The 27,950-nt window shown below is 42.0% G+C and overlaps 3 protein-coding genes across 5 annotated transcripts in view; 1 reads left to right on the forward strand and 2 right to left on the reverse strand.

Moving 5' to 3' along the window:
- Positions 1-1,257: 1,257 nt before the first annotated feature.
- On the forward strand, positions 1,258-15,649 carry LOC115157214 (THO complex subunit 1-like). Its single transcript, XM_029705278.1, is given in 22 exon segments — positions 1,258-1,373; positions 1,602-1,675; positions 1,792-1,852; positions 2,965-3,034; positions 3,180-3,298; positions 3,435-3,483; positions 3,672-3,767; positions 3,863-3,945; positions 4,075-4,151; positions 4,316-4,424; positions 4,669-4,803; positions 5,012-5,112; positions 5,277-5,343; positions 5,813-5,863; positions 9,114-9,184; positions 12,766-12,861; positions 13,452-13,517; positions 14,027-14,110; positions 14,736-14,883; positions 15,101-15,128; positions 15,131-15,163; positions 15,282-15,649. Coding segments are annotated over 22 exon segments (1,947 nt in total). The 5' UTR covers positions 1,258-1,322; the 3' UTR covers positions 15,560-15,649.
- Positions 15,650-15,755: 106 nt separating this feature from the next.
- Positions 15,756-22,915, reverse strand: LOC115157215 (ubiquitin carboxyl-terminal hydrolase 14). Of its 2 annotated transcripts, none has more exons than XM_029705280.1 (16): positions 22,688-22,915; positions 21,647-21,792; positions 21,511-21,543; positions 21,141-21,245; positions 20,921-21,024; positions 20,342-20,400; positions 19,943-20,073; positions 19,641-19,721; positions 19,471-19,553; positions 18,163-18,277; positions 17,924-17,989; positions 17,702-17,794; positions 17,450-17,578; positions 17,178-17,241; positions 16,937-17,044; positions 15,756-16,497 (listed from the first exon to the last, which is right to left on the reverse strand). In XM_029705280.1, exons 1-16 carry the CDS (start codon positions 22,701-22,703, stop codon positions 16,349-16,351), a joined length of 1,482 nt encoding a protein of 493 aa, XP_029561140.1. In that variant the 5' UTR covers positions 22,704-22,915; the 3' UTR covers positions 15,756-16,348. The 2 variants fall into 2 exon arrangements, with proteins under 2 accessions (XP_029561140.1, XP_029561139.1); XM_029705279.1 differs by having other exon boundaries at positions 17,178-17,244.
- A 966-nt stretch (positions 22,916-23,881) lies between these two features.
- Positions 23,882-27,950, reverse strand: part of LOC115157216 (rho-associated protein kinase 1) — a 79,684-nt gene continuing 75,615 nt past the window's right edge. Inside the window, exons 31-33 of one of the 2 annotated variants that reach the window (XM_029705281.1) lie at positions 26,830-27,091; positions 26,376-26,583; positions 23,882-25,917 (exon numbers count right to left, since the gene is read on the reverse strand). In XM_029705281.1, coding sequence (XP_029561141.1) covers positions 25,848-25,917; positions 26,376-26,583; positions 26,830-27,091 — 540 coding nt within the window. In that variant the 3' untranslated portion in view covers positions 23,882-25,847. The remainder of the gene's footprint in view (positions 25,918-26,375; positions 26,584-26,829; positions 27,092-27,950) is intronic. The other variant, XM_029705282.1, reaches the window with a different exon arrangement.

Below are 27,950 nucleotides of genomic sequence, written 5' to 3' on the forward strand. Positions count from 1 at the left end.
GCTAACCAGCCATGTCATCTAGCTAGCATCAGCTTTGTAGCGGTTGTGCTATGTTGAAAAATGTGTTTTAATTCTTCCCTTCATCTTCCACAACAACGCCTTGTGTACCTTTCAAATTCTGTGAATATCATTTAGCTAGCTAGTAATTTTGACAAATTTGATTCATATTTAGCACAGTGGAAAACGTGCTTCCAGACAAGAACCTTGTGAAACGTGAAAGCACCTTCCTGAATGACAACAGCACCTGATTGGTTGGAAGAAAAAGCGCTGTCCACCAGAGCTCGTCTATTTCTCTGCTGCTTACTAGCAGAACCCTGCAAGATGTGTGTATTGTTAGATATTACTGCACTGTTGGAGCTAGGAACACAAGTATTTCACTGCACCTGCTAAATATGTGTATACGACCAATACAATTGTATTTGAATGTTGTTTTACATCTACAAAACTTTTGGCCGAGGTTAGTCGGTAAATTAGTGACAAAACTCTCAGTGCACAGATTTGACATAAGTAAATGTAGTTTTGATTCACAGAAGATTCACCAATCACAAGCTTAGGAAATTAGTGGCATTCATTCTCAAATTTAGCTGCAAATATTATTGAATGTATTAACATATCAACTTACATGTTTGAAAGTTCATGTTATGTGCTTGCAAGTGTTGCATTTATTCTCAAAAGAAGTGCCATGTTTGCAAAACATTTTTGCAAATACAAAACTGATTATATAAGTGCAACTCATATTTTACATTATTTTACACAAGGCACTATGTTACCTTCATAATTGACTTATCAAACCCCAAACCCATGTGCAGCCTGGTCTGCTGCACATGCGTTCCCGGAAGTCTCGCGATGTTGCGCTTCTGGGTTTAGGAACTCTGTGGAACAACAATCAATAGTTTACCAAAGTGTATAGTGTCATCTTCTGGCCGTATGTAAAACTGAAGGCTATTAATACCAATGAACATCCAGGGAATACACATAGATCATCCCTGAAATGCAATAGGCTACATCCGTTATTACACTGGTTATAAAATAAAGTTGTGATATATTTCTAAAGGCCAGCAATGCATTTGATTTGGCATAGGCCTAGTTGAACAGTAAGTTTTACTCTAATGTTGACGATAGGAACCTGTGGCTCTGATGTTCCTTGTAAACAAAATCAAAATACCACTAGGGCAGAAGATTATCCGTATTCATGTTACAAATTATAAACATGACTTTCTGAACCATGCCCTAAGGCTTACAATGTTGGTATCCTGATTGCGCCCGATTTGAACCGGATATACAACTTTAGTCGGGGTCACGTTTATTGTTGAAGAGGAAAGATGTCTGTACTGATTTTATTCAATTTCAACGATGCAAAAGATATATTTACAGTAAGAACTTGTCTTCAATACGGAGTATTTCAGACTCTATTCTATGCATGATTGAAATTGTTTATCACATCTTTGTAGAAACGCTTACAATACCTTTGCAAGCCAAGTCATATTTATTAGACACGTTAGCTAGCTAGCTTAATAACGTTAGCAGATTAACGTGTAACGATAGTCCCAAGAAAATACTAAGCTTTTATTATTTGTTCAATTGTTATAACTCTCACCCAGGCCTCAACCAGGAGTGCGTTGGTCAACAAAACCAGCAAACCTTTGATAAACGCATTCAACCAGATCACTGGAAAGTGAGTGAATGACGTTACATAGCTAACGTTAGCTGTTAACATTAATTATATTATCTCTAGGCTATGCCTCTATCCACATCACCACTGACATTGTCTGCCTGCTTCTCTCTTCACAGTGAGACAGAGAAGAAGACCACCCTTGACCAAGCTCTGAGGCAAGTCCTGGAGGAGCAGATTGTAAGTTTAAAGAAATGTAGCGTATGTGTGTGTGTAATTTGTTTTAGATATGTATATGTGAAGTGTTGGTCCCATTTTTCATGAGCTGAAATAAAATATCCCAGAAATGTTCAATACACACAAAAAGCCAATTTTTCTCAAATTTTGTGCACAATTTTGTTTACATGCCTGTTAATGAGCATTTCTCCCTTGCCAAGATAATCCATCCAATTGACAGGTGTGGTTTATCAAGAAGCTGATTTAAACACCATGATCATTACACAGGTGCACCTTGTGCTGGGGACAAAAGGCCACTATTAAATGTGGGGTTTTGTCACACAACGCCATGCCACAGATGTCTCAAGTCTTGAGGGAGCGTGCAATTGTCATGTTGACTGCAGGAATGTCTAACAGAGCTGTTGCCAGAGAATTTAATGTTCATTTCTTAATGTTCATTTTGCCTCTAACGTCGTTTTAGAAAATTTGGCAGTACTTCCAACCGGCCTCACAACTGCAGACCACGTGTAACCATGCCAGCCCAGGACCTCCACATCCGTCTTCTTCACCTGTGGGATAGTGTGAGGAGTGGGGGTGCTGAGGAGTATTTCTGTCTGTAATAAAGCCCTTTTGTGGGGAAAAACTCATTCTGATTGGATGGGCCTGGCTCCCCAGTGGGTGGGCCTGTGCCCAATCATGGCTGTGCCTCTGCGCAGTCATTTGAAATCCATACATTATGGCTTAATTCATTTATTTCAATTGACTGATTTCCTTCTATGAACTGTGTAACTCAGTAAAATCTTTGAAATTATTGCATGTTGCATTTATATTTTTGTTTAGTATATTTATATGTGTGTTTTGTTTTGTTGTCACATACACCTGATAGGTGCAGTGAATTGTGTTGTTTTACAGGGTAAAACATGGTAGTACGGCGCCCCTAGAGCAAATTAGGGTTAAATGCCTTGCTCAAGGGCTACCTGCAGACTAGTGGTTAGCGAGGTCGCTGGTTCGAAAACCCGAGCCGACAAGGTGAAAAATCTGTCGAAGTATACTGCTAGTACATGGTCTTGCTTATCCTCAATATGCTTCACCAAGAGTTGGGCAACATTCTCCCTTTCTCTCCTTTTCTTTTACAGGTGGAAAAGAAAGCACTTGTCGATGACTTCCTGTCTCTCATCTATTTCAGCATTGATGGAGTTACTGAAGGTAAGCAGCAGGCTGAACGTCACGTCATAACATTGCTACATCTACCTCTGTTTTACCTCCTCAGTATTTCATCGATATACACGCCAGACAGCAAATTATGTAGTAATTGTGTAGAAAAGTATAGTAAATTCACTTGTCCATGCAGGTATCTGCTCCGCCACCACTCCTTTCCTACTGTTGGGAGATGTTCTGGACTGTCTTCCTCTGTACCAGTGTGATAAGGTCTTCTCCTTTGTTGAAGAGAATGTCTCCACCTGGAAGTCTGTAAGTAGCTTAGTCTGTTTCTCTGCGATCTTTGAGTAACTGTCAATGTTTACTTGACAGGTTTCTTATAGAAGATCTTTCCTTTTAGTTATTGAGGAAATGCCACCAATATAACTTTTTCCTCTCTCACTTTCAGAACTCCTTTTACACTGCTGGGAAAAACTACTTGTTAAGGATGTGTAATGGTGAGGATAAAGGCACACATTAAGATCACTTTCTGGCAGATGTTTCCTGTAGGACCCGGGATTCGAACTGGCAACCCTCTGGTTGCTGGCTCGCCTCTCTAATGTCTAGGCTACTTGCCAGCCCTGTTTGTTGTTCTCTTGATTTGTGCAGATATTCCATCACTAAACCCCATCTTCTTACCCTGCAGATCTTTTGAGGAGGTTGTCCAAGTCTCAGAACACAGTCTTCTGTGGCCGGATCCAGCTGTTCCTGGCTCGTCTCTTTCCCCTGTCTGAGAAATCAGGTGAGAGGGTTACATGGAGCTAGGAACTGACATCATTAATGTTTTATCATGGATGTGGACTTGTGGCCACTATTGTGTTCCTTTGTGTGTTTCAGGTCTGAACCTGCAGAGCCAGTTTAATCTCGACAACATCACAGTGTTCAACAAAAATGAGCTAGAGAGCACTCTTGGCCAGAAGGTAAGGCCTTGTTCTAAGGATTACAGATACTGTATATTGTGTAAGCTGTTGAATGATGTGTGTGCTGTTGAATGTGCTTAACAATGAATTACCACTCTCTCTACCTCTGTCCTGTGTTATCTTCTACAGCCCACAGAGGAGGAGGATGGGATGGAAGTGGAAGAGGGGGAGATGGGAGATGAGGAACCTAGTGCACCTGCTCCATGGTAAGCAACATGAGTCCTTGTTCCATCTATCACAGTGCTTGGAATCATCAGTGGTTTTTCATCAACATAGCTGTTGCACTGATCCCTATGCTGGCAAGTCTTGTAAGTTTGATTGCAGCTTGCTAAAACAAGTTGTCATCTATAAAATTGCTCCCTGTTTGTAGTTCCATCCCTATCGACTACAACCTATACAGAAAGTTCTGGACTCTGCAGGACTACTTCAGAAACCCTGTTCAGTGTTATGTGAAGTTTTCCTGGATGACTTTCCTCAAGGTGACTTTTCTGCCCTCACTCTTTCCCTCCCAAAATAGCTTTGTGACATTTTTTTATCTGACATGACCCATCTATGGACATCTACAAAAAGTATGATACTTTGCTTTAAAAAATGTCTTGTTCAAAACTGTTACTATTCTGAATGTCCTGTGAAGTATCCAGACAGGTGCTGGCTGTTTGTTTCTGTGAGAAGACACTGAAAAGTTGTTTGAGTTAATAGAAATGTTCTTTTTGTTGTCTATAGTATTCAGACGAGACGCTGGCAGTGTTTAGAAGCTTCAAGCTGGATGACATGCAGGCTTCTAAAAGGAAGCTGGAAGAGCTGAGGACAGCAGGAGGAGACCACGTTTACTTTGCCAAGTTCCTCACCAGTGAGAAGGTGACATCTCAACTTCTTCCATCAATTAAGAATAGAACAGAATAGAGATTGACTACATTGCAGTAAGACTGCACAGAGTCACTGTTCTACAAATCACCTTACGTCCCAAGTAACTACTCATTATGTGATTGAGATTAGGAAGTCTATACCTCGCCTTTCTCAAATGGATCCCTTCAAATACAATGACACAGTCTCTCTTTGCCTCTAGTTGATGGACCTGCAGCTCAGTGACATTAACTTCAGACGACACATCCTCCTGCAGTACCTTATCCTGTTCCAGTACCTCAAGGGACAGGTCAAGTTCAAAAGGTGAGGTGGCCCAAGAAGATGCCCCCCATCCCACACCATCATACCCAATGTCAGGTTGAATGTAGTCTGATTCAATTTAGCAGTAAAAGGTGTAACAGTGAATTCATATTGTGATTTGACTGCTGTTGGTCTCTTCACTACCAACTCTTGTCCTGTTGCTGCAGCTCCAGTTGTATCCTGAATGATGATCAGTGTTCATGGATGGAGGAGACCACCAAAGTTGTGTACCAGGTGTGTGTGTGTGTTTCATCTGATAGATTGTAAATTACTGTTTTATATCTTTACTGTTTTTTATATAATTATCCTCTTAGTATGAATAGATTGTTTTTATATCCTTAGAGATTGAAAGTAGTGTTAGGTTCAAGCTTTGTGTATGAGAAGTGTAATTATTTAGTGAACTGTAGGAATGTGTGCTCCCAATAACGCAAGGCCTCTGCTGACTGATAATAATTCTTATTGATATGCACGGAGAAATCCTGGGTGATAGGGAAAAGTACTGAAGTACATCTTTGTGGAAGAGAGGGTGTTAGAACTAAGGTTATAAGTGGACACTGCACTGTATTGAATGTATTTATTCAGCTGTACATTTTCACTGAGTAAACATTTTAAATGTCACTCGGGCTCTTTTGTATGATACATGTGTTTATTGTATATTCAGATATTGCTGTTTTTTATCACCTGTCTAACTTGTTCCCTGTAGCTGCTCAGAGAGATCCCACCGGATGGAGACAAGTTTGCCACCATGGTCGAGGTAAGAATAGTCTGTAGTTCCTGCAAGTTCACATGTTTTATTAGTGACATCACAACATACAGTACCAGTCAAAAGTTTGGACACACCTACTCATTCAAGGGTTTTTCTTTATTTTTCTATTTTCTACATTAAAGAATAATAGTGAAGATATCAACTATGAAATAACACATATGGAATCATGTAGTAACCAAAAAAGTGTTAAACAAATCAAAATACACTGCTCAAAAAAATAAAGGGAACACTTAAACAACACAATGTAACTCCAAGTCAATCACACTTCTGTGAAATCAAACTGTCCACTTAAGAAGCAACACTGATTGACAATAAATTTCACATGCTGTTGTGCAAATGGAATATAGACAACAGGTGGAAATTATAGGCAATTAGCAAGACACCCCCAATAAAGGAGGGGTTCTGCAGGTGGGGACCACAGACCACTTCTCAGTTCCTATGCTTCCTGGCTGATGTTTTGGTCACTTTTGAATGCTGGCGGTGCTTTCACTCTAGTGCTAGCATGAGACGGAGTCTACAACCCACACAAGTGGCTCAGGTAGTGCAGCTCATCCAGGATGGCACATCAATGCGAGCTGTGGCAAGAAGATTTGCTGTGTCTGTCAGCATAGTGTCCAGAGCATGGAGGCGCTACCAGGAGACAGGCCAGTACATCAGGAGACATGGAGGAGGCCGTAGGAGGGCAACAACCCAGCAGCAGGACCGCTACCTCCGCCTTTGTGCAAGGAGGAGCAGGAGAAGCACTGCCAGAGCCCTGCAAAATGACCTCCAGCAGGCCACAAATGTGCATGTGTCTGCTCAAACGGTCAGAAACAGACTCCATGAGGGTGGTATGAGGGCCCGACGTCCACAGGTGGGGGTTGTGCTTACAGCCCAACACCGTGCAGGACGTTTGGCATTTGCCAGAGAACACCAAGATTGGCAAATTCGCCACTGGCGCCCTGTGCTCTTCACAGATGAAAGCAGGTTCACACTGAGCACGTGACAGACGTGACAGAGTCTGGAGACGCCGTGGAGAACGTTCTGCTGCCTGCAACATCCTCCAGCATGACCGGTTTGGCGGTGGGTCAGTCATGGTGTGGGGTGGCATTTCTTTGGGGGGCCGCACAGCCTTCCATGTGCTCGCCAGAGGTAGCCTGACTGCCATTAGGTACCGAGATGAGATCCTCAGACCCCTTGTGAGACCATATACTGGTGCAGTTGGCCCTGGGTTGCTCCTAATGCAAGACAATGCTAGACCTCATGTGGCTGGAGTGTGTCAGCAGTTCCTGCAAGAGGAAGGCATTGATGCTATGGACTGGCCCGCCCGTTCCCCAGACCTGAATCCAATTGAGCACATCTGGGACATCATGTCTCGCTCCATCCACCAACGCCACGTTGCACCACAGACTGTCCAGGAGTTGGCGGATGCTTTAGTCCATGTCTAGGAGGAGATCCCTCAGAAGACTATCCGCCACCTCATCAGGAGCATGCCCAGGCGTTGTAGGGAGGTCATACAGGCACGTGGAGGCCACACACACTACTGAGCCTCATTTTGACTTGTTTTAAGGACATTACATCAAAGTTGGATCAGCCTGTAGTGTGGTTTTCCACTTTAATTTTGAGTGTGACTCCAAATCCAGACCTCCATGGGTTGATAAATTGGATTTCCATTGATTATTTTTGTGATTTTTTTTGTTGTCAGCACATTCAACTATATAAAGAAAAAAGTATTTAATAAGATTATTTCTTTCATTCAGATCTAGGATGTGTTGTTTAAGTGTTTATTTTTTTTAGCAGTATATATTTTAGATTCTTCAAAGTAGCCACCATTTGCCTTGATGACAGCTTTGCACACTTTTGCCAACCTCTCAACCAGCTTCATGAGGAATGCTTTTCCAACAGTTCTGAAGGAGTTCCCACATATGCTGAGCACTTGTTGGCTGCTTTTCCTTCACTCTGCGGTCCAACTCATCCCAAACCATCTCAAATGGGTTGAGTGATTCTGGAGGCCAGGTCATCTGATGCAGCACTCCATCACTCTACTTATTGGTCAAATAGCACTTACACAGCCTGGAGGTGTGTTGGGTCATTGTCCTGTTGAAAAACAAATGATAGTCCCACTAAGCGCAAACCAGATGGGATGGTGTATCACTGCAGAATGCTGTGGTAGCCATGCTGGTTAAGTGTCCCTTGAATTCTAATTAAATCATAGACAGTGTCACCAGCAAAGCACCATCACACCACCTCCTCTATGCTTCACGTTGGGAACCACACATGCAGAGATCATCTGTTCACCTACTCTGCGTCTCACAAAGATACAGAGGTTGGAACCAAAAATATAGAATTTGGACTCATCAGACCAAAGGAAATATTTCCACTGGTCTAATGTCCATTGCTCGTGTTTCTTGGCCCAAGCAAGTCTCTTCTTATTGGTGTCCTTTAGTAGTGGTTTCTTTGCGGCAATTCGACCAGAAAGGCCTGATTCACGCTGTCTCCTCTGAACAGTTGATGTTGAGATGTGTCTGTTACCTGAACTCTGAAGCATTTATTTGGGCTGCAATTTCTGAGGCTGGTAACTCTAATGAACTTATCCTCTGCAGCAGAGGTAACTGGGTTTTCCTTTCCTGTGGTGGTCCTCATGAGAGCCAGTTTCATCATAGCACTTGATGGTTTTTGTGAGTGCACTTGAAGAAACTTTCAAAGTTATTGAAATGTTCCAGATTGACTGACCTTCAGGTCTTAAAGTAATGATGGACTGTCGTTTCTCTTTGCTTATTTTAGCTGTTTTTGCCATAATATGGACTTGGTCTTTTACCGAATAGGGCTATCTTATCTACCTTGTCACAACAACTGATTGGCTCAAACGCATTAATTACATTTTTAACAAGGCACACCTGTTTAATTGAAATGGATTCCAGGTGACTACCTCATTAAGCTGGTTGAGAGAATGCCAACAGAGTTCAAAGCTGTTTTCAAGGCAAAGGGTGGCTATTTGAAGAATCTCAAATATAAAATATATTTTGATTTGTTTAAACACTTTTTTGGTTACTACATGATTCATGTGTTATTTCATAGTTTTGACGTCTTCGCTGTTATTCGACATTGTAGAAAAAAATATTAAGAAAGAACAACCCTCAAATGAGTAGCTGTGTCCAAACTTTTGAATGGTACTGTATAGCCAGCTGTATTACAAGTCAAGGTTCACAGGGTAAAGGTTATTGATGACATTGAAAATTCCCCTCTCGTATTTTGACAGCATGTCCTAAACACAGAGGAGAACTGGAACTCGTGGAAAAACGAAGGATGCCCAAGCTTTGTGCAGGAAAGGTATAGCAGCAGAATTCAACAACCTCATGTTTATGATCCTATACTTATGAAAATAGTATTATCAAGACAAAGTCCAAATCGAAAATGTATATCATTCATTAAAGTGAGGAATATACATTACCAGTCGAGTTGACACACCTACTCATTCCAGGGTTTTTCTTTATTTTTACTATTTTTTTCTACATTGTAGAAGAATAGTGAAGACATCAAAACTATGACATAACACATATGGAATCATGTAACCAAAAAAGTGTTAAACAAATCAAAATATATTTGAGATTCTTAAAAGTAGCCATCCTTTTCCTTGATGACAGCTTTGCACACTCTTGGCATTCTCTCAACCAGCTTCATGAGGTAGTCACCTGGAATGCATTTCAATTAACAGGTGTGCCCTGTTAAAAGTTTGTGGAATTTCTTTCCTTTTTAATGCGTTTGAGCCAATCAGTTGTGTTGTGACAAGGTAGGGTTGGGATACAGAAAGATTGTCTATTTGATAAAAGACCAAGTCCATATTATGGCAAAAACAGCTCAAATAAGCAAAGAGAAACGACAGTCCATCATTACTTTAAGACCTGAAGGTCAGTCAATCTGGAACATTTCAATAACTTTGAACGTTTCTTCAAGTGCACTCACAAAAACCATCAAGCACTATGATGAAACTGGCTCTCATGAGGACCGCCACAGGAAAGGAAAACCCAGTTACCTCTGCTGCAGAGGATAAGTTCATTAGAGTTACCAGCCTCAGAAATCTGCAATTAACTGCATCTCAAATTGTAGCCCAAATAAATGCTTCACAGAATTAAAGTAACAGACACATCTCAACATCAACTGTTCAGAGGAAACTGGGTGAATCAGGCCTTCATGGTCGAATTGCTGTGAAGAAACCAGTACTAAAGGACACCAATAATAAGAAGAGACTTACTCGGGCCAAGAAACACGAGCATTGTACATTAGACCGGTGGAAATATGTCCTTTGGTCTGATGAGTCCAAATTTGAGATTTTTGGTTCCAACCGCCATGTCTTTGTGAGACGCAGAGTAGGTGAAGGGATGATCTCCGCAAGTGTGGTTCCCACCTTGAAGCATGGAGGAGGTGTGGGGGTGCTTTGCTGGTGACACTGTCAGTGATTTATTTAGAATTCAAGTCACACTTAACCAGCATGGCTACCACAGCATTCTGCAGCGATACGCCATCCCATCTGGTTTGCGCTTAGTGGGACTATCATTTTTTTCAACAGGATAATGACCCAAAACACACCTCCAGGCTGTGTAAGGGCTGTTTGACCAAGAAGGAGAGTGATGGAGCGCTGCATCAGATGACCTGGCCTCCACAATCACCCAACCTCAATCCAATTGAGATGGTTTTGGATGAGTTGGACTGCAGAGTGTAGGAAAAGCAGCCAACAAGTGCTCAGTATATGTGGGAACTCCTTCAAGACTGTTGGAAAAGCATTCCAGGTGACTAGCTCATGAAGCTGGTTGAGAGAATGCCAAGAGTGTGCAAAGCTGTCATCAAGGCAAAGAGTGGCTACTTTGAAGAATATCAAATATATATATATATATATATATACTTACATGATTCCATATGTGTTATTTCCTAGTTCTGATGTCTTCACTGTTATTCTACAATTTAGAAAATATATATATATATATATATATATATATATATATATATATATATATTTTTTAAACTTGAATGAGTAGGTGTGTCCAAACTTTTGAATGATACTGTATATACAGTGCCTTCAGAAGATATTCACACCCCTTGACCTTTTTCACGTGTTGTTGTGTTACAGCCTGAATTTTAAATGGACTAAGTTGAGGTTGTCACTGGCCTACACACAATACCCCATAATGTCAAAGTGGGATGATGTTTTTAGAAATGTTTACAAATTAATAAAAAATGAAAAGCTGAAATGTCTTGAGTCAATTAGTATTCAACCCCTTTGTTATGGCAAGCCTAAATAAGTTCAGGAGTAAAAATGTGCTTTAACAAGTTGCATGGACTCATTGTGTGTGCAATAAGTGTTTAACATGATTTTTGAATGACTACCTCATCTGTCCCCCACACATACAATTATCTGTAAGTTCCCTCAATCGAGGAGTGAATTTCAAACACGGATTCAACCACAAAGACCAGGGAGGTTTTCAAATGCCTCACAAAGAACGGCACCTATTGGCAAAAAAAATTACAAATGCTCACATTGAATCTCCCTTTGAGCTTGGTGAAGTTATTAATTACACTTTGGCTGGTGTATCAATACACCCAGTCACTACAAAGATATAGGTGTTCTTCCTAACATAGTTGCCAGACAGGAAGGACACCACTCTGGGATTTTTAAATTTAATTTAAACTTTATTTAACTAGGAAAGTCAGTTAAGAACAAATTCTTATTTTACAATGACGGCCTACCCCGGCCAACCCGGATGACGCTGGGCCAATTGTGTGCTGCCCTATAGGACTCCTGATCACGGCCGGTTGTGATACAGCCCGGGATCGAACCGGGGTCTGTAGTGATGTCTCTAGCACTGCGATGCTGTTCCACTCAGGAGCCCCAATGATGACTTTAAAACAGTTAAAAGTTTAATGGCTGTGATAGGAAAAAATGGAGAATGGATCAACAACATTGTAGTTATCCACAATACTAACCTAATTGACAATGTGAAAATGTGCATCCTGTCTGCAACAAGGCACTAAAGTAATACTGCAGAAAATGTGTCAAAGCAATTCACTTTTTGTCCTAAATACAAAGTGTTATGTTTGGGGCAAATCCAATACAACACATAACTGAGTACCACTCCATATTTTCAAGCATAGTGGGCGCTGCATCATGTTATGGGAATGTTTGTAATCATTAAGGACTGGGTAGTTTTTCAGGATAAAAGAAGAAATGGAATGGAGCTAAGCACAGGAAAAATCCTCAGAAAATCTGGTTGTCTGCTTTCCACCAGACATTGGGAGATGAATTCACCTTTCAGCAGGACAATAACCTAAAACACAAGGCCAAATCTACAGAAGTTGCTTACCAAGAAGACAGTGAATGTTTTTACATTTACATTTACATTTAAGTCATTTAGCAGACGCTCTTATCCAGAGCGACTTACAAATTGGTGCATTCACCTATAATATCCAGTTGAACAAACACTTTACAATAGTGCATCTAAATCCTTTAAAGGGGGGGGGGGGGTTAGAAGGATTACTTTATCCTATCCCAGGTATTCCTTAAAGAGGTGGGGTTTCAGGTGTCTCCGGAAGGTGTTCCTGAGTAGCTGAGAATTTTGAAAAGAATAATGGGCAAATGTTGCACAATCCAGGCGTGGAAAGCTCTTCGAGACTTACCCAAAAAGACTCCGCTGCAATTGCTGCCAAAGGTGCTTCTATGAACTATTGACTAAGGGGTGTGAATACTTATTTAAATAAGACATTTCATTATGGGGTAATGTGTGTGAGAAGAAAAAAATATTTTATTTTGAATTCAGGCTGTAACACAACATGTGGAATAAGTCAAGGGGAATGAATGCTTTCTGAAGGTACTGTAAAGTGTTATAATCAAGAATAATGCAAATGCCCCCACCCCCCAGACCAGTAGATGACAAACCCAAGAGACCCATGAGGAAGAGACAAGCTCCAGAAGACTTCCTAGGTAAAGGCCCTGACAGGAAGGTATTCATGGGGAAGTAAGTATTAATAATAATAATTTGGTGGGTGCTTATAATGTACAATAATAATTTATTCAACATCTATAGCGCTTTTCATTACAGAAAGAATATCAAAGATTCAAGTCTGTAGGGAAAGGGGGGGGGTACCTAGTCAGTTGTACAACTGAATGTCTTCCGCATTTAACCCAACCCCTCTGAATCAGAGAGGTGGGGGGGGGGGGGGGCTACCTGAATTGATATCCACGTCATCGGTGCCTGGCGGAACAGTGGATTAACTGATTTGCTCAGGAACAGAATGACAGATTTTTACCTTGTCAGCTCTGGGATTCGATCTAGCCACTAGCCTACCTGCCGCCCCTGTATTATACGCATGTGTGAATTGGACATTTTGTGGCAATGATAACTGGGACAGAATAGTAATGTGTTCCCCAAAACCATAGTTGGTTTAGGAAAGTTGAGGTATGCCAGTAGGATTATTTTCAATGTCTAGCCCTCACATTGGAGCCTACTGAAAATGGGGAGACATAGCATGTTTCCAATATGGGGGACGAGTGACACAGCTTCCCTTGTATTTGGCTTTGTCAAAACTCGTGTTTGTTTTCTTGCAGTGTTGAACTCACGAGACTGTGGAATCTGAACCATAACAATATGGCAGCTTGCCAGTCAGTTAGCAGGTGAGTGGTTTTACAGCAGTGGTGCAGCTGGTCAAAGTTACATAGCCCGCTTACCTACCTATACGTTTTTGGTGTATAACATTAAAGGAGAATTTCGCTTTGTACAACCAAATGTAAAAAATATATATAAATGACATATTATACAAGGGTCCAGACACTTTCTTTGCGACTTGACTTGTTTTTGAGAAACTTACCGCAACCAGCGATTCACTTGCTCATACTCGTACGGTAAGGGGGCTCAGAAAAGACATGAACAAATGCTCTAAAAACCACAGCAGCCTACTTGAACACTGTCTGAAACTGTAACTTACGGTTAAAGCCTCAGTGTTGACAGTAAACGCATGCTGGAAGTTGTACCGAATTTTCCCAACGTTGAAGTTTGTGCTCAGCAGACCAGAAATTTGTTCAGTGCTGGAAAAAATTTGACTGAACATTGGTATGGACCCTTCTATAACTTGCCATTTACATAGAGATTTGGTTGTAGAAAATATATAACTTCTCGTACACAGGGAATTCATGCCTACTCTGGAGGAGTTCTTTGAAGAGGCCATTGAACAGGCTGACCCAGCCAACATGGTGGAAGACGAGTACAAGTACGTGTATACACAGAGTGTACAAAACATTAGGAACACCTGCTCTTTCCATGAGACTGACCAGGTGAAAGCTATGATCCCATATTGATGTCACCTGCTAAATCCATTTCAATCACTGTAGATGAAGGGGAGGAGACATGTTAAAGAAGGATTCTTAAGCCTTATTTGTGTATGTGAGCCATTGAGGGTAAATGTGCAAGACAAAAGATTTGAAGTGCCTTTGAACAGGGTATGGTAGTAGGTGCCAGGCACACCAGTGTGAGTGTGTCAATAACTGCAACGCAGCTGGGTTTTTCACGCTCAACAGTTTCCTATGTGTATGAAGAATGGTCCACCACCCAAAGGACATCCAGCCAACTTGACACAACTCTGGGAAGCATTGGAGTCAACATGGGCCAGCATCCCTGTGGAGCGCTTTTGATACTTGTAGAGTCCATGCCTCAATGAATTGAGGCGATTCTGAGTGGGTGCAACTCAATGTTAGGAAGGTGTTCCTAATGTTTTGTACACTCTAACTGTTGATTGTCTATCCTAAGACCTGTCCAATGGTGTCAAGAAAGATCCTGCTGTGTGAAGTGTTCTGGTTCAATATTATCCACTCACCTCCACGCCCCCTGTCCTGTAGGGTGGTGCGTAACTCAAACTATGGCTGGCGAGCCCTGCGTCTGTTGTCTAGGAGGAGTCCCCACTTCTTCCAGCCCACCAACCAGCAGTTCAAGAGCCTGGCTGACTACCTGGAGAGCATGGTCATCAAACTAGCCAAGGAGCTGCCGGTGAGTTGTCTGGTCTGGCTGGAACTATGGGTGCTGAAAATGTTTATGAATTACACAAGGCTCCCTTTGGGAGCATAGGGTGTCCACCATGGGAGAATCTCAATTTCATACTCCTCACAACCCATGTGAGGTCAGAGGAAGAGGACACAAGGAGTGTGTCATTGAGATGTCCTAACCTCTCTTGATGGATTGGATCCCCTTTGCCCTGTCATCACAGAAGGACCTCCCGTCTGAGGAGATAAAGACTATGGTGACACCCTTCTCAAAGAGAGCAACGACAGTGAGTTCTAGTACAAAACTAAAGTGTAGAGCTTCTAGATATGTACTTGTAAAATCAAAGCTCCTGTTGGACTGCAGATTACCCCCCCCCTGATTACATCCCTTTTGTGTGCCCCAAGGTCTGAGCATGCAGACCAAACTGGTGTCTAACCAGCAGATGGATGACATAGCAGGCAAGCTGGGTTCCCAATGGAAGACCCTGGCTGGCCAGCTGGAGATAAAAGCAGCGGAGATCCGGGAGATTGAGACAGACAGCAAGGACATGGACATGCAGGCCAAGCTGCTGTTGGTGGCCTGGCAGGACCGTGAGGGGACACAGGCCACTGTCGAGAGCCTGGTTCCAGCGCTCAATGCTGCTGGCTTCCCCAAGATCGCAGAGATCCTCAACGAGACATAGATTAAGGCCTTTGTCAGTCTTTATGCTTAGACATGACTGTAATTTCATCCTCCGTAGAATCTTTAAATAAACACTCAACTTTGACCAGAAGCTATATTCATTTAGCGCTAACCACTTACGATCCCTCACAGGACAATGAAAACATATTGTATGGGCAGGGCATTTAGATGGATAAAAGTGAGTCATTTAATCAGAACATGGTTTGGTATAAGTTTATTTTCACCATAAGCCATCAGGATAATGACTGCATGTATGAGAGAGAAGCGTTAGTCACACTGTATTAGGTATTGAACCGCTCGTATGATGACAAATCACAATGACGAAAGCAATGTGCAAGACAGTTTTGTTTCCAAAAGAGATGCAAGAATTCATTATGGTTTGAATAGTGGGCACTGTAGGTGATAGGGGAGGTCTGCAATACATTTGAATTAAAGGTAACTTGAAAGACACCTGAACCAGATTAGATAACTTGGCCAAAGACTATGTACAGCTGATTAGTTATGACATGAGCACCTTGTTCAAGGATTTAAAAAATATACAATGTGTATAAAACAAAACTGCAGAACTAGAACCTCAACCGCTCAATGATCCAGTCCAGAGATTGCCTGGCTCAATAATAAACCATTTAAAACCTTCCTCCACTCATGTTGATATAGGATGGCTTTACAAACATCTGTGTCAAGAAGTTACTTTATAAAGACACCCAGAATTTATTGCACATCTATGCAGGGTAGACAGTGCTTGGAAATGGCATTTGTTGGTTAGATTTGTTTTATTCCATTAGGTTGATTACTGTTTCTCCTCTTCAAGTATTTCCAGTCGTCGGGGTCCGTACAGTAGGACGTAGGCTATATGCCAGTCTCCTCCACCGGACAGCCTCAGTATATCCTCTGGAGACACCACACTCACCTTGTCGTCATCAAACTTCACCCACTCGTCTGTAATGGCAAAACATGGATGTATTGAAAAGTCATTCATCTGTACCTTGATAAATAAAAATCAATGAATATAGTAGTTTGTTTACAAGGTAAACAATAATCAGGCCGATTTCCACAACTAAGAGAGCGAAGCATGAGGGTAAACTTCCACTGTTTTGGTCCCGCAGCTATCACGTTTCAGCAGAGCGAAGGGCACTTGTGCACATATGCAGTTACTCTGAGCGCATCGTGCTCATCTGCAATATCAGCAGTTCATCTGGCCGCTACTTGGCAACGTCATATGAACCTTAGTTTAAAGGGATAGTTCGCCTAAAATCTCTGGGTACGTGTATCCCACATCCTCCGTTGAGGTGAACTACCCATTTAAGCAGCAGGTTGACGTATCTATTCATCACATTGATTGCACTGTGAAGACTTTTCTTAATGCTATGGAGGTTACCTTCTTTCCTCTTGACCCAGCCAACGTAGTGTCCGGAGGAGCTGGATCGGCCCTGGTGTGTCAGCACTGCCTGCAGGTCATAGTAACCGCTGTTGTTGGAGCCCAGGTCTGCAGGGAATAGACAGACACATGCTTAGAAACATATCCCTTAAATTAGTTTAACAACCTATCCCTCACACGACTGAATGATTCTTAGTTTGTAAAGGTATGCCACAAAACCATATGATGTAAAGTAACCAACCATCATCGAATGAAAAGGGCTCATATTTGACTTCTTTCGGTTTGTCTCCCAGTTTCTTCTCCACCTGCTTCATGCACAAAGAGAAAATGTAAGCTACACGGACTACACGCATGTCGTTTGAGACGTTCGTTCACACCGAGTTGCTTTGTTTGGTCAGAGGACAACACGGAAATATATTTCTGGGAGGTTTGGGTTTATTTTCTAGAGTATAAATTTGCAGTTCAAAGCTAAATTGCAGTAGAGACAGTACACAAATAAATACATATTTTTACCTTCTGTGACTGTTTCTCCAGCTTCTTGTCCTCAATCTCCTTGAACTTTGACCTGACTGCCACCATCTTCTCTTGCAGCTCAGAGGTACACAGCTCATACACATCCAGCATCAGCGGGAACTTGACATCCTGGAGAATTAAGTCAATAAGGGAAAAAAGCATCAGGACAATATTCTTTCATCCATTTACAACAGTATTCTGATGATAATCCCATCAATTAGGAGGACATTCCTAAAACATCAGAAGACCTACCTTTAAGACTTTGGCATTGACAGACTCCTTCTCTTTGTAGAAAAAGCGAACCATCTGAATGGTCAGGTAGGCAGGGAGGCGTCTGACTTTAGACTAGATGAAGGGAGATCAAGTGAACATCACCTTAACCAAAGAACTAAAACAAGATAACAATAAAACACATTTCACAAGCTCTCACTAGTTTATAAAAATCTTACGGCCCAGCCCAAACTACAAACTTACAGATTTTATGTACAGGGCATTTCTTTGCAAAGACGGGGACAGCTTGGTGATTTCTTCCTGCAGTCTCTGGAGAAGGAAACAGCGGGACATGATGGGATTAGATCAGTGTTGCCATGGTGACAGACCACCTTCGAAACATCATGGTCTGTGTGTGTACCTGTGTGTTTCTGTGCATTTGTATGTATGCGTCCATGTGTTCCTGTGCATGTTCCTGTGTGTGTTGCTGTGGTACTACTCACCAGCCTGAGCCCGGTGGCCAGGTATTTGACCTCCTGGTTGATGAAACAGCTGAGTTGAAGCTGGCTCTCTTTACCTTTAGCTGGCTCCTCATCTTCAGACTCTGTACATTTCATACTGAGAACAGGGGTTAAAGAGATTCTCTACTACTTTGTATACTTTTTAGCCAGTAGTTCTGAAAGTAGCTCATGAAAAGTGGTCAACAGAAATTGCGTACTTCATCACATATGTGCAGATATGTGCACCACATCATTGCTACCTCTCACTCTGCTGTGTGTGTAGCTTGCTAGCTGTCACTCAAATGGCAAAGAGCGGGAAAAATGTTGGGAAAATGTAGGAAAAAAACGGCACCGCACAGTTTCCAAGGGTTTAAAAGAGGTTTAAAAAAAAAAAAAAAAAAAATTGGTACTCTCCAAAGTTAAGCATATCTTTAAGAAAGAAACAGAAATAGGAGACTCAAGATACAAGTGTCCTTCCTAACATAGTTGCCAGACAGGAAGGACACCACTCTGGGATTTTTACATTTTATTTAAACTTTATTTATTTAACTAGGCAAGTCAGTTAAGAACAAATTCTTATTTTCAATGACGGCCTAGGAACAATGAGTTAACTGCCTTGTTCAGGGGCAGAATGACAGATTTTTACCTTGTCAGCTCAGGGATTCAATCTTGCAACCTTTCAGTTACTTGTCCAACGCTCTAACCACTAGGCTACCTGCCTCCCCATTCTTGGGAGGAGAGAGCAAAAGGTTTGTTGAAATAATATACAAATGTGGAAGCCAGGGATTTTTCTGCCATTCAAATCCTTAGGTGGGTCGCTAAGCGTTTTTTCCCCGGTTCGCCTTAATCCAAACAATGTAAAAAAAATGACATGCACAGGATTGGGGGAAAAGTATTTCAGTGTAACCAGATACAAAGTATGTAGAAGAAAAAAAAAAATATATATATATATATATATATATATATATCCATTATTGCTTATAATATAATCTTTGAGAAATAACAAATCACAAAAATTAAAGCTAGACAGTCAGGGAGAATTGATTAGCCATGGCAAAATGCATAGAATTGCAGAAAATTTGCTTTAAAACTGCAAAAATGTATCTCGGCTCCATGGAGAAATGTGTAGAATTGCAGGAAATTGGCTTAGAAATTGAAAAATGTCTCTACACTACCAAGATGAGGGCCTATAAAATGTTGCCGGGCCACCTGCCCCATCCAATAAAAACCCTGGAAGCCATATTCCTTTCCCTAATAGATCATACGCTCATCTCAAATTCAATTGGTCAGGCGTTCAGACTGTAAGGATACGTGGTTTCATACTCCACTCCAAAATACTGGTCGATGAAGTTCTTCTTGGAAGCGACAGCAGCAGCTCCACTCTCAGTGTCAGTCTATGACAGACAGAAAAAGGGAAAGTTAGGACAGACATCCACATCTATAGCTACCATGACAGCTTACATACTTGTTTATACACATACCTCCATGGGAGCGTCTGGGTCTTGTGGCTCCAACTTCTGCTGAAGAACCCGCATCATCTGTAACCAGCACTCGTTGGCATCCTAGAGAGGGAGAGACATTAATTAATGAAGCCCATTTCCACTCTTCAGACCACATTCTGTATGCACAATTATTCAAATGTCCTCTTGGGCTACTTGAAACTGAGCAATCAATGTGGTTCAGTCTAGATGTGTGTTACAGAGTAGTACCAAGCAGTATTAGCAAAGCAGCATCTTCTGGTGATGAGTGAGTGACTGGTGCAAGCCAGGGGCCCTGGTCTCACCTGCTGAAGGTACTGTCCCTGGTCTCCCTTCTCAGCGAACTGGGGGAAAGCCATGTGCAGGAACTGCAGCAAGATGATTGGGGGTATGCTGGAGGAAGTTTCATCCATGGTCTCGTAGAGGTCACGGAGGGCTGAGGAAGGAAATAAACGTTTTTTTAACAGTTATAACATGGACATTTAGCTGACCCTTTACCCAAAGCCACCTACAGTTTATAGTACACCACACAATGCTGGTATTGGCAGCACTGTGCTCTGACCATAGAATTAGGAATTAGAATACTTAGTAATTGAATAGGATCTCTATGGCTACGACTCACTGAGTCATACCATTACCACGTCTACACTGGCAGAGACCCAAAGAAACAAAAAATACAACAGATACAAATGCCAGGCACTGACCTGCTGTGATGTACTGGGATGATGCGTTGGCACCTGAGGATCCCAGAGCACCTGCGTACCTGTAGGGGGAGACAGAGGGCTCAAAAATAAGATCAAAGCCATAAAACACATCTAAGAACAAAAACAGTCTATTGTCTAACCTTATAGGCACACCCTAGTCACCTGCAAGGTAGCAATCAAAACGAGACAAGACTATATCATGTTGAAGAGCCTGAAAGCCTTGTCTACTAAGACAAACAATACATGTGATATTTATGCTTTTATTTTACCTTTATTTAACTCAGTTAAGAACTAATTCTTATTTTCAATGACAGCCTAGGAACAGGGGGTTAACTGCCTTGTTCAGGGGCAGAACGACAGATTTGTACCTTGTCAGCTCAGGGATTCGAACTTGCAACCTTTCGGTTACTAGTCCAATGCTCTAACCACTAGGCTACGCTGCCGCCCCCTATATAATTGTCAGCTGTATACGGATATCAAATTAATAAGAACCATATTGCATCATCACTATAGATTAGATCACTGACAAGTTACTTGCATCATCACAGAGTGGCATTAATGCAAAAATCATGAGCCCACCTTCTGAGGGCTCCTTTGAGCTCTGGCACGGAGCGAAGACACTGCACTGTAGCGTTCATATAGCAGGTGTTTCCCAGGTTGGTTAGTCCACAAGGCATCTCCATCTACACAGACAAGAAGCAAAATGGGGTTAGTTTCTCTGACTGCCTGCGCTGGCAAACCCAGCCAGCACCCATTCCCTTTAAACAAACAGATATCCAACGAGTAAACATTAACTCACAGCTGAGGCCAGCTGGTCCTCAGTCATGTCCTCTACAAACATGGGCCTGACTGCAGGCTCCTCGGGCAGGGCCTCCGCTGAGCCCATCATCAACAGAGTCATCCCCTAGGACAGAGGAGGGTGGAGGGGGAATGACGGAGAGGGGGTGGAGAGAGGAGGAAGAGTATCGCATGTCACATTGTGTACCATAGGATATCTGGTGATGGTAATCAAAGAAGAAAATAGATCACCCTGCAGCATTAGGCTTGATAATCTTAAGTAACACTACCCCAAAACAGGTCCACTAAATTACAATGAAATGTGCCAATATATCGGTCTACTTTCCACAATATTGACAGAAGTAACATGACAACTCTTAGGCTATACTTACATTCTTTAATTTTATGTTTCCCCAGTCATCGTCCTAAAAAAGACATACAAATGATTAGGTATCTTTGGAAATAATGTATTGATCATCCATGGTCCAAGTGATGACATTCATTGATTAACTAAAATGACAACTTTACCTTAAGTGTGCCTCCCTTGACCATAACCTTCTGTCTCTCTGGTTGTACCCCGGTCAAGGCGAAGAGCTGAGCCTTGAAGACCATGGGAGGTTCTTCTGTGTTCAGCTCTATTGCATCAAACTTCTCTTTTCCCCATTTCACATTCACTGAGGGGAAGAATTTTTTTTTAACAAACACAGTTATTTCTTATTACTAACCAGCAGGGAGTGGAAGGCATCTCTGATGCATCGTGTCTTGTCATGAATGACACAGCACAATCATATTTTACAGTGATAACCTGTGCTGCAGAGGATGGCTTTAAATAAGAGTCGAATATTTGGGTTAAGTCTTGATCACCTGTTAGCTAGAAGCAAGTGAAAAACTGCGGCTACTACTGTGCTGACTAGGAAGATTGCATAAAAGAGATAGTAAAATGACTTAAGTAACATGCTACCTAAATTCGATGGCTAACTAACGTTAGCTACCTAGCTAGCAAGTTAGTTAGCAAAATAATGACAAAAACACACTAATTTAGCGGTAACAAATTGGCTAGCGTTATACTGGCTACTTAGCTAGTTTATTTGGGCCAAATGTAACGTTGCAGCACAATTTTCATACGTTAGGCTCTTTGCGTACAGTGTAAGACAGTTCATTTTCTGGCTAGCTTAACAGTTAGCAGGCTAGCTAGCTAAATATTGACGTGACTGCAGGAAGTTAACTAGTGCCGTTAGCATAACATACAGCTAAGTAGCTAGCTAGTTAGACATTACTTAACAAGTTGTCAACAACACCAACAAGTATCTAGGTTACTTAACTAGATAGTTCATTTGTCATGTCATATTCTCTTAAATCAGAGTGAACACGCGATTCTGTCATTTTTGTCGGGCTGCTCGCTAGTTGGTGACTCCACTGATTTACTTTACGGCCTATGATGACTAGCTAACACTTTAGCTAGTTAGCTTGCTAGATAGCGGTCCAATAGTGATCACTGAAACACGTGTATAAATAGTTCAGAAAAAAAGGGTCATCACTGTAAGTGGTTACTTTATAGCATTAGCTTACCTGTAAACACAGTCATCTTTTAGGCAGTTTTGTTTGCTAATCTCAAACTCCAGTCACCAGGGCGCGAATTCGCTGTCGGGTGTAGTTGGCTACGATATGTTTCTATCTAGCTAGCTAGTAGCTACACCGAACTTCATTCAAACAGTTTGCACAATGACGCTGCAACTGCACGGCAGTGTACGCTGAAAATGTATCGATGCGCTCTGCCTGCAGCTATCCAGCCTGGACAGCCCAACATGTGAGGGTGAACGGTGTAATTGCAGATGCAATTAGGGGCGTTTACTGTCATAGGCGTTTCTTGATGTCAAGTTACACCCATTGATGCTCGCCATTTGTCCGTGGCCGTTTCTTTCGCATTGGGACAATGTAGCATTGCCCAACCTGCCACGTTAATTTATCATAATCTGCTATGTAAACAAATCTGTGTAAAAAAACACCAGTCTCATAACACCAGAATTGACCAATGGCAGGCACCAAAGGGCGTTTTCCGATATCAAGAAATACCATATTAAGTAATAAATCATAAGAAAAGCCATTTAGCAGACACTTGCATCCATTCATGAGAACACTCCCAAATATGTTATCAGAGTGGGCCCCTGATCACAGTAAAATTTCTTCAACAAATGCATTTGTAAAAGTACATACATACGTATATACATACATATATCTCAGTTCCCACTAACACATACAATTTAAACCAAAAAATTATACTAACAATGTTTTACCAAATACTGCATCTGTCTCCAAAAAGGTTGAGTGTCCTGATGACACTTATTAATCATGATCTGTTAAAAGTAGCCCAATTACTGTAAAAGGAGCAAATCACTAGCCTAAATCTTCCCACGGGTTAAAAGCAGCACATTAGTGGTTCTTCATAACCTAACTTACCTTGTGTTTTCTGCCTAACAGTGATGCTCATCCCAGTAACACAGCTCTTCTCTGTTCCCAGCACTGTGATTGTTGAATGGAAAAGTCTAAAAACGGGATCCTTGGGACATCCCAAATCTGACTTCACCCCATTGAAGTTGAAATTGGTAAGGGTTAAAGAGAGTTTAGGATAGGGATGTCCCAAGGAGCCCGTATTGCACTAACCATTGAATGACTCGCTACAATCACAGCACTTGGATTGGTAAATTACTTTGTTAGCTTTGTTAGCAGTAAGTCTATATACATGCATAACAAAAGTGAAGTGCGTAGACGATAAAGATATGTTTATTGACACCTATCCATCAGTGCGGCCTCCATTGCAATTAAACATGCGATTCATCCAAGACAAAATAGAGTAGATCATAGTTCCAGTGCTTTTCTCTTTTTACTGAACAAAGTTTAAAAAAACATTTAGAATTATTGAGGAGGTATTCATGATCCTTATTTTATTTCTAATATTGTACACTGAGTGAGGTTTGCTTGAAACAATACCATATTACTATAACAAAATCTTTAACAAGGTATACCATCCAGAAACTTTTGTGAGATACATACTGGACTCTGGGAACTTTGTGTTGACACATTAAACTATTGCAATGAGTCTATAAAGAGGCATTCGATATACCCAAACCAGACAGGGAACGTTCTGATAAAACCAGTGTGGCAGATATTTAAAAAAAGATTGATGGAAGAGTTAAGATTTGTCTTGTTTTTGGAGATAAACACAAACGGATATGGCAGTAAAATTGTTATCCAAACATTAAGGCACTAGGTGGGCCAAATGCTACACCTGTTAAGTTTTCTACAAATAATTTACAATTCAAACAGTGCAGTTTTACATTTGTTAACTTAATGTTTTCCTTTTGAACCATTTATCTATGAGTCAATGTAAGGCAATACATACAAAAAAATACAAGAAAAAAAAAAAAATATTACAGAAAACAATGTACCCAATGAACACAGAAAAAAAAAATCTGAAGTTTTTAGGTGTCCTATATGCCATTACAATGGAATTTCCTTATGGCTTGGAGCAATAACAATAATTATAATAAAAATAATAATGCATAGATTTAAATGATGATCTTGCATGCTCCTCACTCAATACTCAAAAACATCTAATACTCAGTTCCCAATACATACTCCGTCCCAACCGACCCCTGATATAACTGATGTGCAGAGTAATAGGGGATAGAAGCATAAAGGCCACCAGTCAAAGGCATCAAAGTACATTTTGAAGGAAACAGAGTTACTGACAAGGGAAGAAAAAACAACCACATTTCCATATCCCCGAGATGTACCCATTCACCGCATAGTTAAGCCAATCCCTGTACTACAATACCTCCATGTTGACATGCAAGAGCCTCAGAAAAACCCACAGTCATTCATTCAACCAGAATCCCTTCCCATGACTGATATGGAATATGTACTACCCACTGCATACCATGAGCCTTTTTCTATTGCTCGCCATCTTCCATTCAGGTTCCAAGTCGCCCACGCCATTTTCTGGAAGAAACGAAGAGTTGCAAGTATGTGGTGCCTGGGTGAAGAAGTCTTAGTTGAGGCTCCGGGGTGAAGATAGGGGAGGAGGGGGTGAGGGAAATAGCAGGCCTTCTCATTGTCCCTGATGCCTTGTGTCAGATAATTGTCCCAATTTCCGGCCCTGGTCAGATTGCTTATATTTACTGTTACATAAAATAGGGATTCTCCTTTAACGTGAGGGATAATGGAGGGGATAAGAAAAAATACAAAGTCCCAATATAATCCAAACGTTCAGATGGTTAGCTGGAAGAAAGAAGAGAAAACAGGTGTCCAGTAAAAGAGTGTAAGACATTTGACACTTGGTTAGTACCCCCGATAGATATTAATATATTACATAGAAAAATGGATTTAAAGACATAGTAACTGCAACTTCATTATGTCTTTGATGGCCTCTGGCATCATTCTTGCTAGAGAGAAATGCAACAACCCATATATGGGGCACCTGCTTCAGGAAAGGTTGCATAGAGGGCTAAGAGTTAGTCAATGAAACCAACCAACAACGCTTTAGTGTCAAATTAGATAGAAAGAGTTCCCCAAGTCAAACGAGAAAGAACCACAAAGGAGGACAGTTCCACTGATGTTATATACACCACCAACGCAGTCAGTTAATAATAAATAAATAGTCAGGCCAAAACAGGAAGGAGATGGTCTAAAAAGTTAAGACTTCTGTAAATTTGGTGTGGAGGAGTTGTTGTCAACAAGTGCTGGATGTTGTGTCTGTTGCTTGGAGGCTGGAGGCTGTGGTAGCAGAATGAGACTGCGACCTGTTACAGTCACAAAGGGCAGTAGAAGACAAATAGCAAGTCACGTGACTGACCAGACTGGAAGACAAAACCGAAACAGACAGTCCAGCAGCAGGGATGAACAGAGGACTTCTGGACCTTAGCACACACTCGCTTAACTCCCCAGAATAGAAGCCTACAATTCCTCAATGTTCTGTATTCTTGAAATCAAGCATCAAGCTATAGAAAACAAGTGTGTCCGCTCAGGCCCTACCAGAGGATATAAGAAAACTACAGAACAACTTTTAGGTTGAAAGGGCTGCTTCGTGGGACAATCAGAGGTGGTGTCCGAAATGGCACCCTATGCCCTATATAGCGCACTACTGTTGACCAAAAGTAGTGCACTACAAAGGGAATAGGGTGCTCATGACTGAAGTAGTGCACTATATAAGGAATATGATGCCATTTCAGGCCCAGAGAGCGTACGTGTGTAAGGTTACCTTGGCTTGCCCGTTATGCTTTTGGGGTTCTTGCGAAAGGACTGGTTGGTTCCGGAGCGGGTGGACAGGGTGCGGGGCGACGCCCTCAGGAAGGAGGAGGGCGGTGTTTTGGGGATCTTCTTGCCCAGGTGGCCGATCCATTTCTTCTGCTCGTCTTGGGTCAAGGCCAGCAGGAGCATGTCGCGGGCAGAGGTCACATCGTAGTTCACTGTTGGAGACAAAACCAGGTAGAAAATTGAAAACACAAAATTGCTGACATGCAAAACATTTTCGGACTATATCAACAATGGACCAATGAAACAAATACCAAAAGATCGTTTTTGGGTGGAACTTTCCTTTAATCAGAAATGATTTGATATATAAAAATGGCTGCATTGGGCCTTAAAGTATATTTCTTCCCCCTTACAACACAGAGTAAGATCTCGTCAGTCTAACCTAACCTCCATGACCATACCTTTGCAGGGGGCGATGACGTCCTCCTTCTTGTCGAGGTGGTCCCTGTGGCACTTGACGTGGCAGCGGCGGCACTCCAAGGCATGTGGAGGCTTGAAGACGTTCCACAGGGGCTTGGAGCAGGCTTCGCAGTTGGAAGGGAAGTGGTAGAGCGTGGGGATGAACTCGTGACCTTTGTGGGGCAGACAGTTGGTCTTGTCCCCTTGCGAGACAGTCTCCATGTCCGCCTCCTTCCTGCACTCCCCCTCGTTGGCATACAGGATCTGAAGAGGGGAGACAAGAGAGAATCAGAGGTTGAGTCTCTATTAAACATTAATGTTTTTATAACGAGGCTATATGCAGGGGGAATCCATACCAAGTCAATGTGTGAGGGTACAGGTTAGTCAGGTAAATGAGGCAATATGTACGTGTAGGTAGGGTATGCACAGATAAATCAGCAGCAGCGTAAAAAAAAAAAACGGGGGGGGGGGGGGGGGGGGGGTCAACGCAAATAGTCCGGGTAGCCATTTGATTAGCTATTCAGCAGTCTTATGGCTTGGGAGTAGAAACTTAAGAAGCCTTTTGGACCTAGACTTGGCACTCCGGTACCGCTTGCCGTGCGGTAGCAAAGAGAACAGTCTATGACTAGCGTAGCTGGAGTCTGACAATTTTTTGGGCCTTCCTCTGACACTGCCCAGTATAGAGGTCCTGGATGGTCCTTGGCCCTAGTGATGTACTGGGCTGTACGCACTACCCTCTGTAGCGCCTTGCGGTCAGAGGCCGAGTCATACCAGGCAGCGATGCAACCAGTCAGGATGCTCTCGATGGTGTAGCTGTAGAACTTTTTGAAGATCCATGCCATCTTTTCAGTCTCCTGAGGGGGAATAGGTGCCCTCTTCACGACTGTTTTGCTGTGTTTGGACCATGACAGTTCATTGGTGATGTGGACACCAAGGAACTTGAAGCTCTCAAACTTGAAGCTCTCAACCTGCTCCACTACATCCCTGTCAATGAGAATGGGGGTGTGCTCAGCCCTCCTTTTCCTGTAGTCCACAATCATCTCCTTGAGGGAGAGGTTGTTGTCCTGGCACCACACTGCCAGGTCTCTGACCTCCTCCCAATAGGCCTACCACCGTTGTGTCG

Source organism: Salmo trutta, chromosome 21 (assembly GCF_901001165.1).
Source record: "Salmo trutta chromosome 21, fSalTru1.1, whole genome shotgun sequence".
Lineage (NCBI taxonomy): Eukaryota > Metazoa > Chordata > Actinopteri > Salmoniformes > Salmonidae > Salmo > Salmo trutta.

Bases quoted from the DNA above. Each gene is read 5' to 3' on its own strand.
- LOC115157215 (XM_029705279.1), bottom strand. The intron at 21,544-21,646 runs GTAAAGTTGTCA...TGTCTTTTTTAG, and splicing joins TCAAGGGAGGCACACTTAAG to GACGATGACTGGGGAAACAT. The intron at 17,579-17,701 runs GTAGGTCTTCTG...TTAATTCTCCAG, and splicing joins TCAATGCCAAAGTCTTAAAG to GATGTCAAGTTCCCGCTGAT.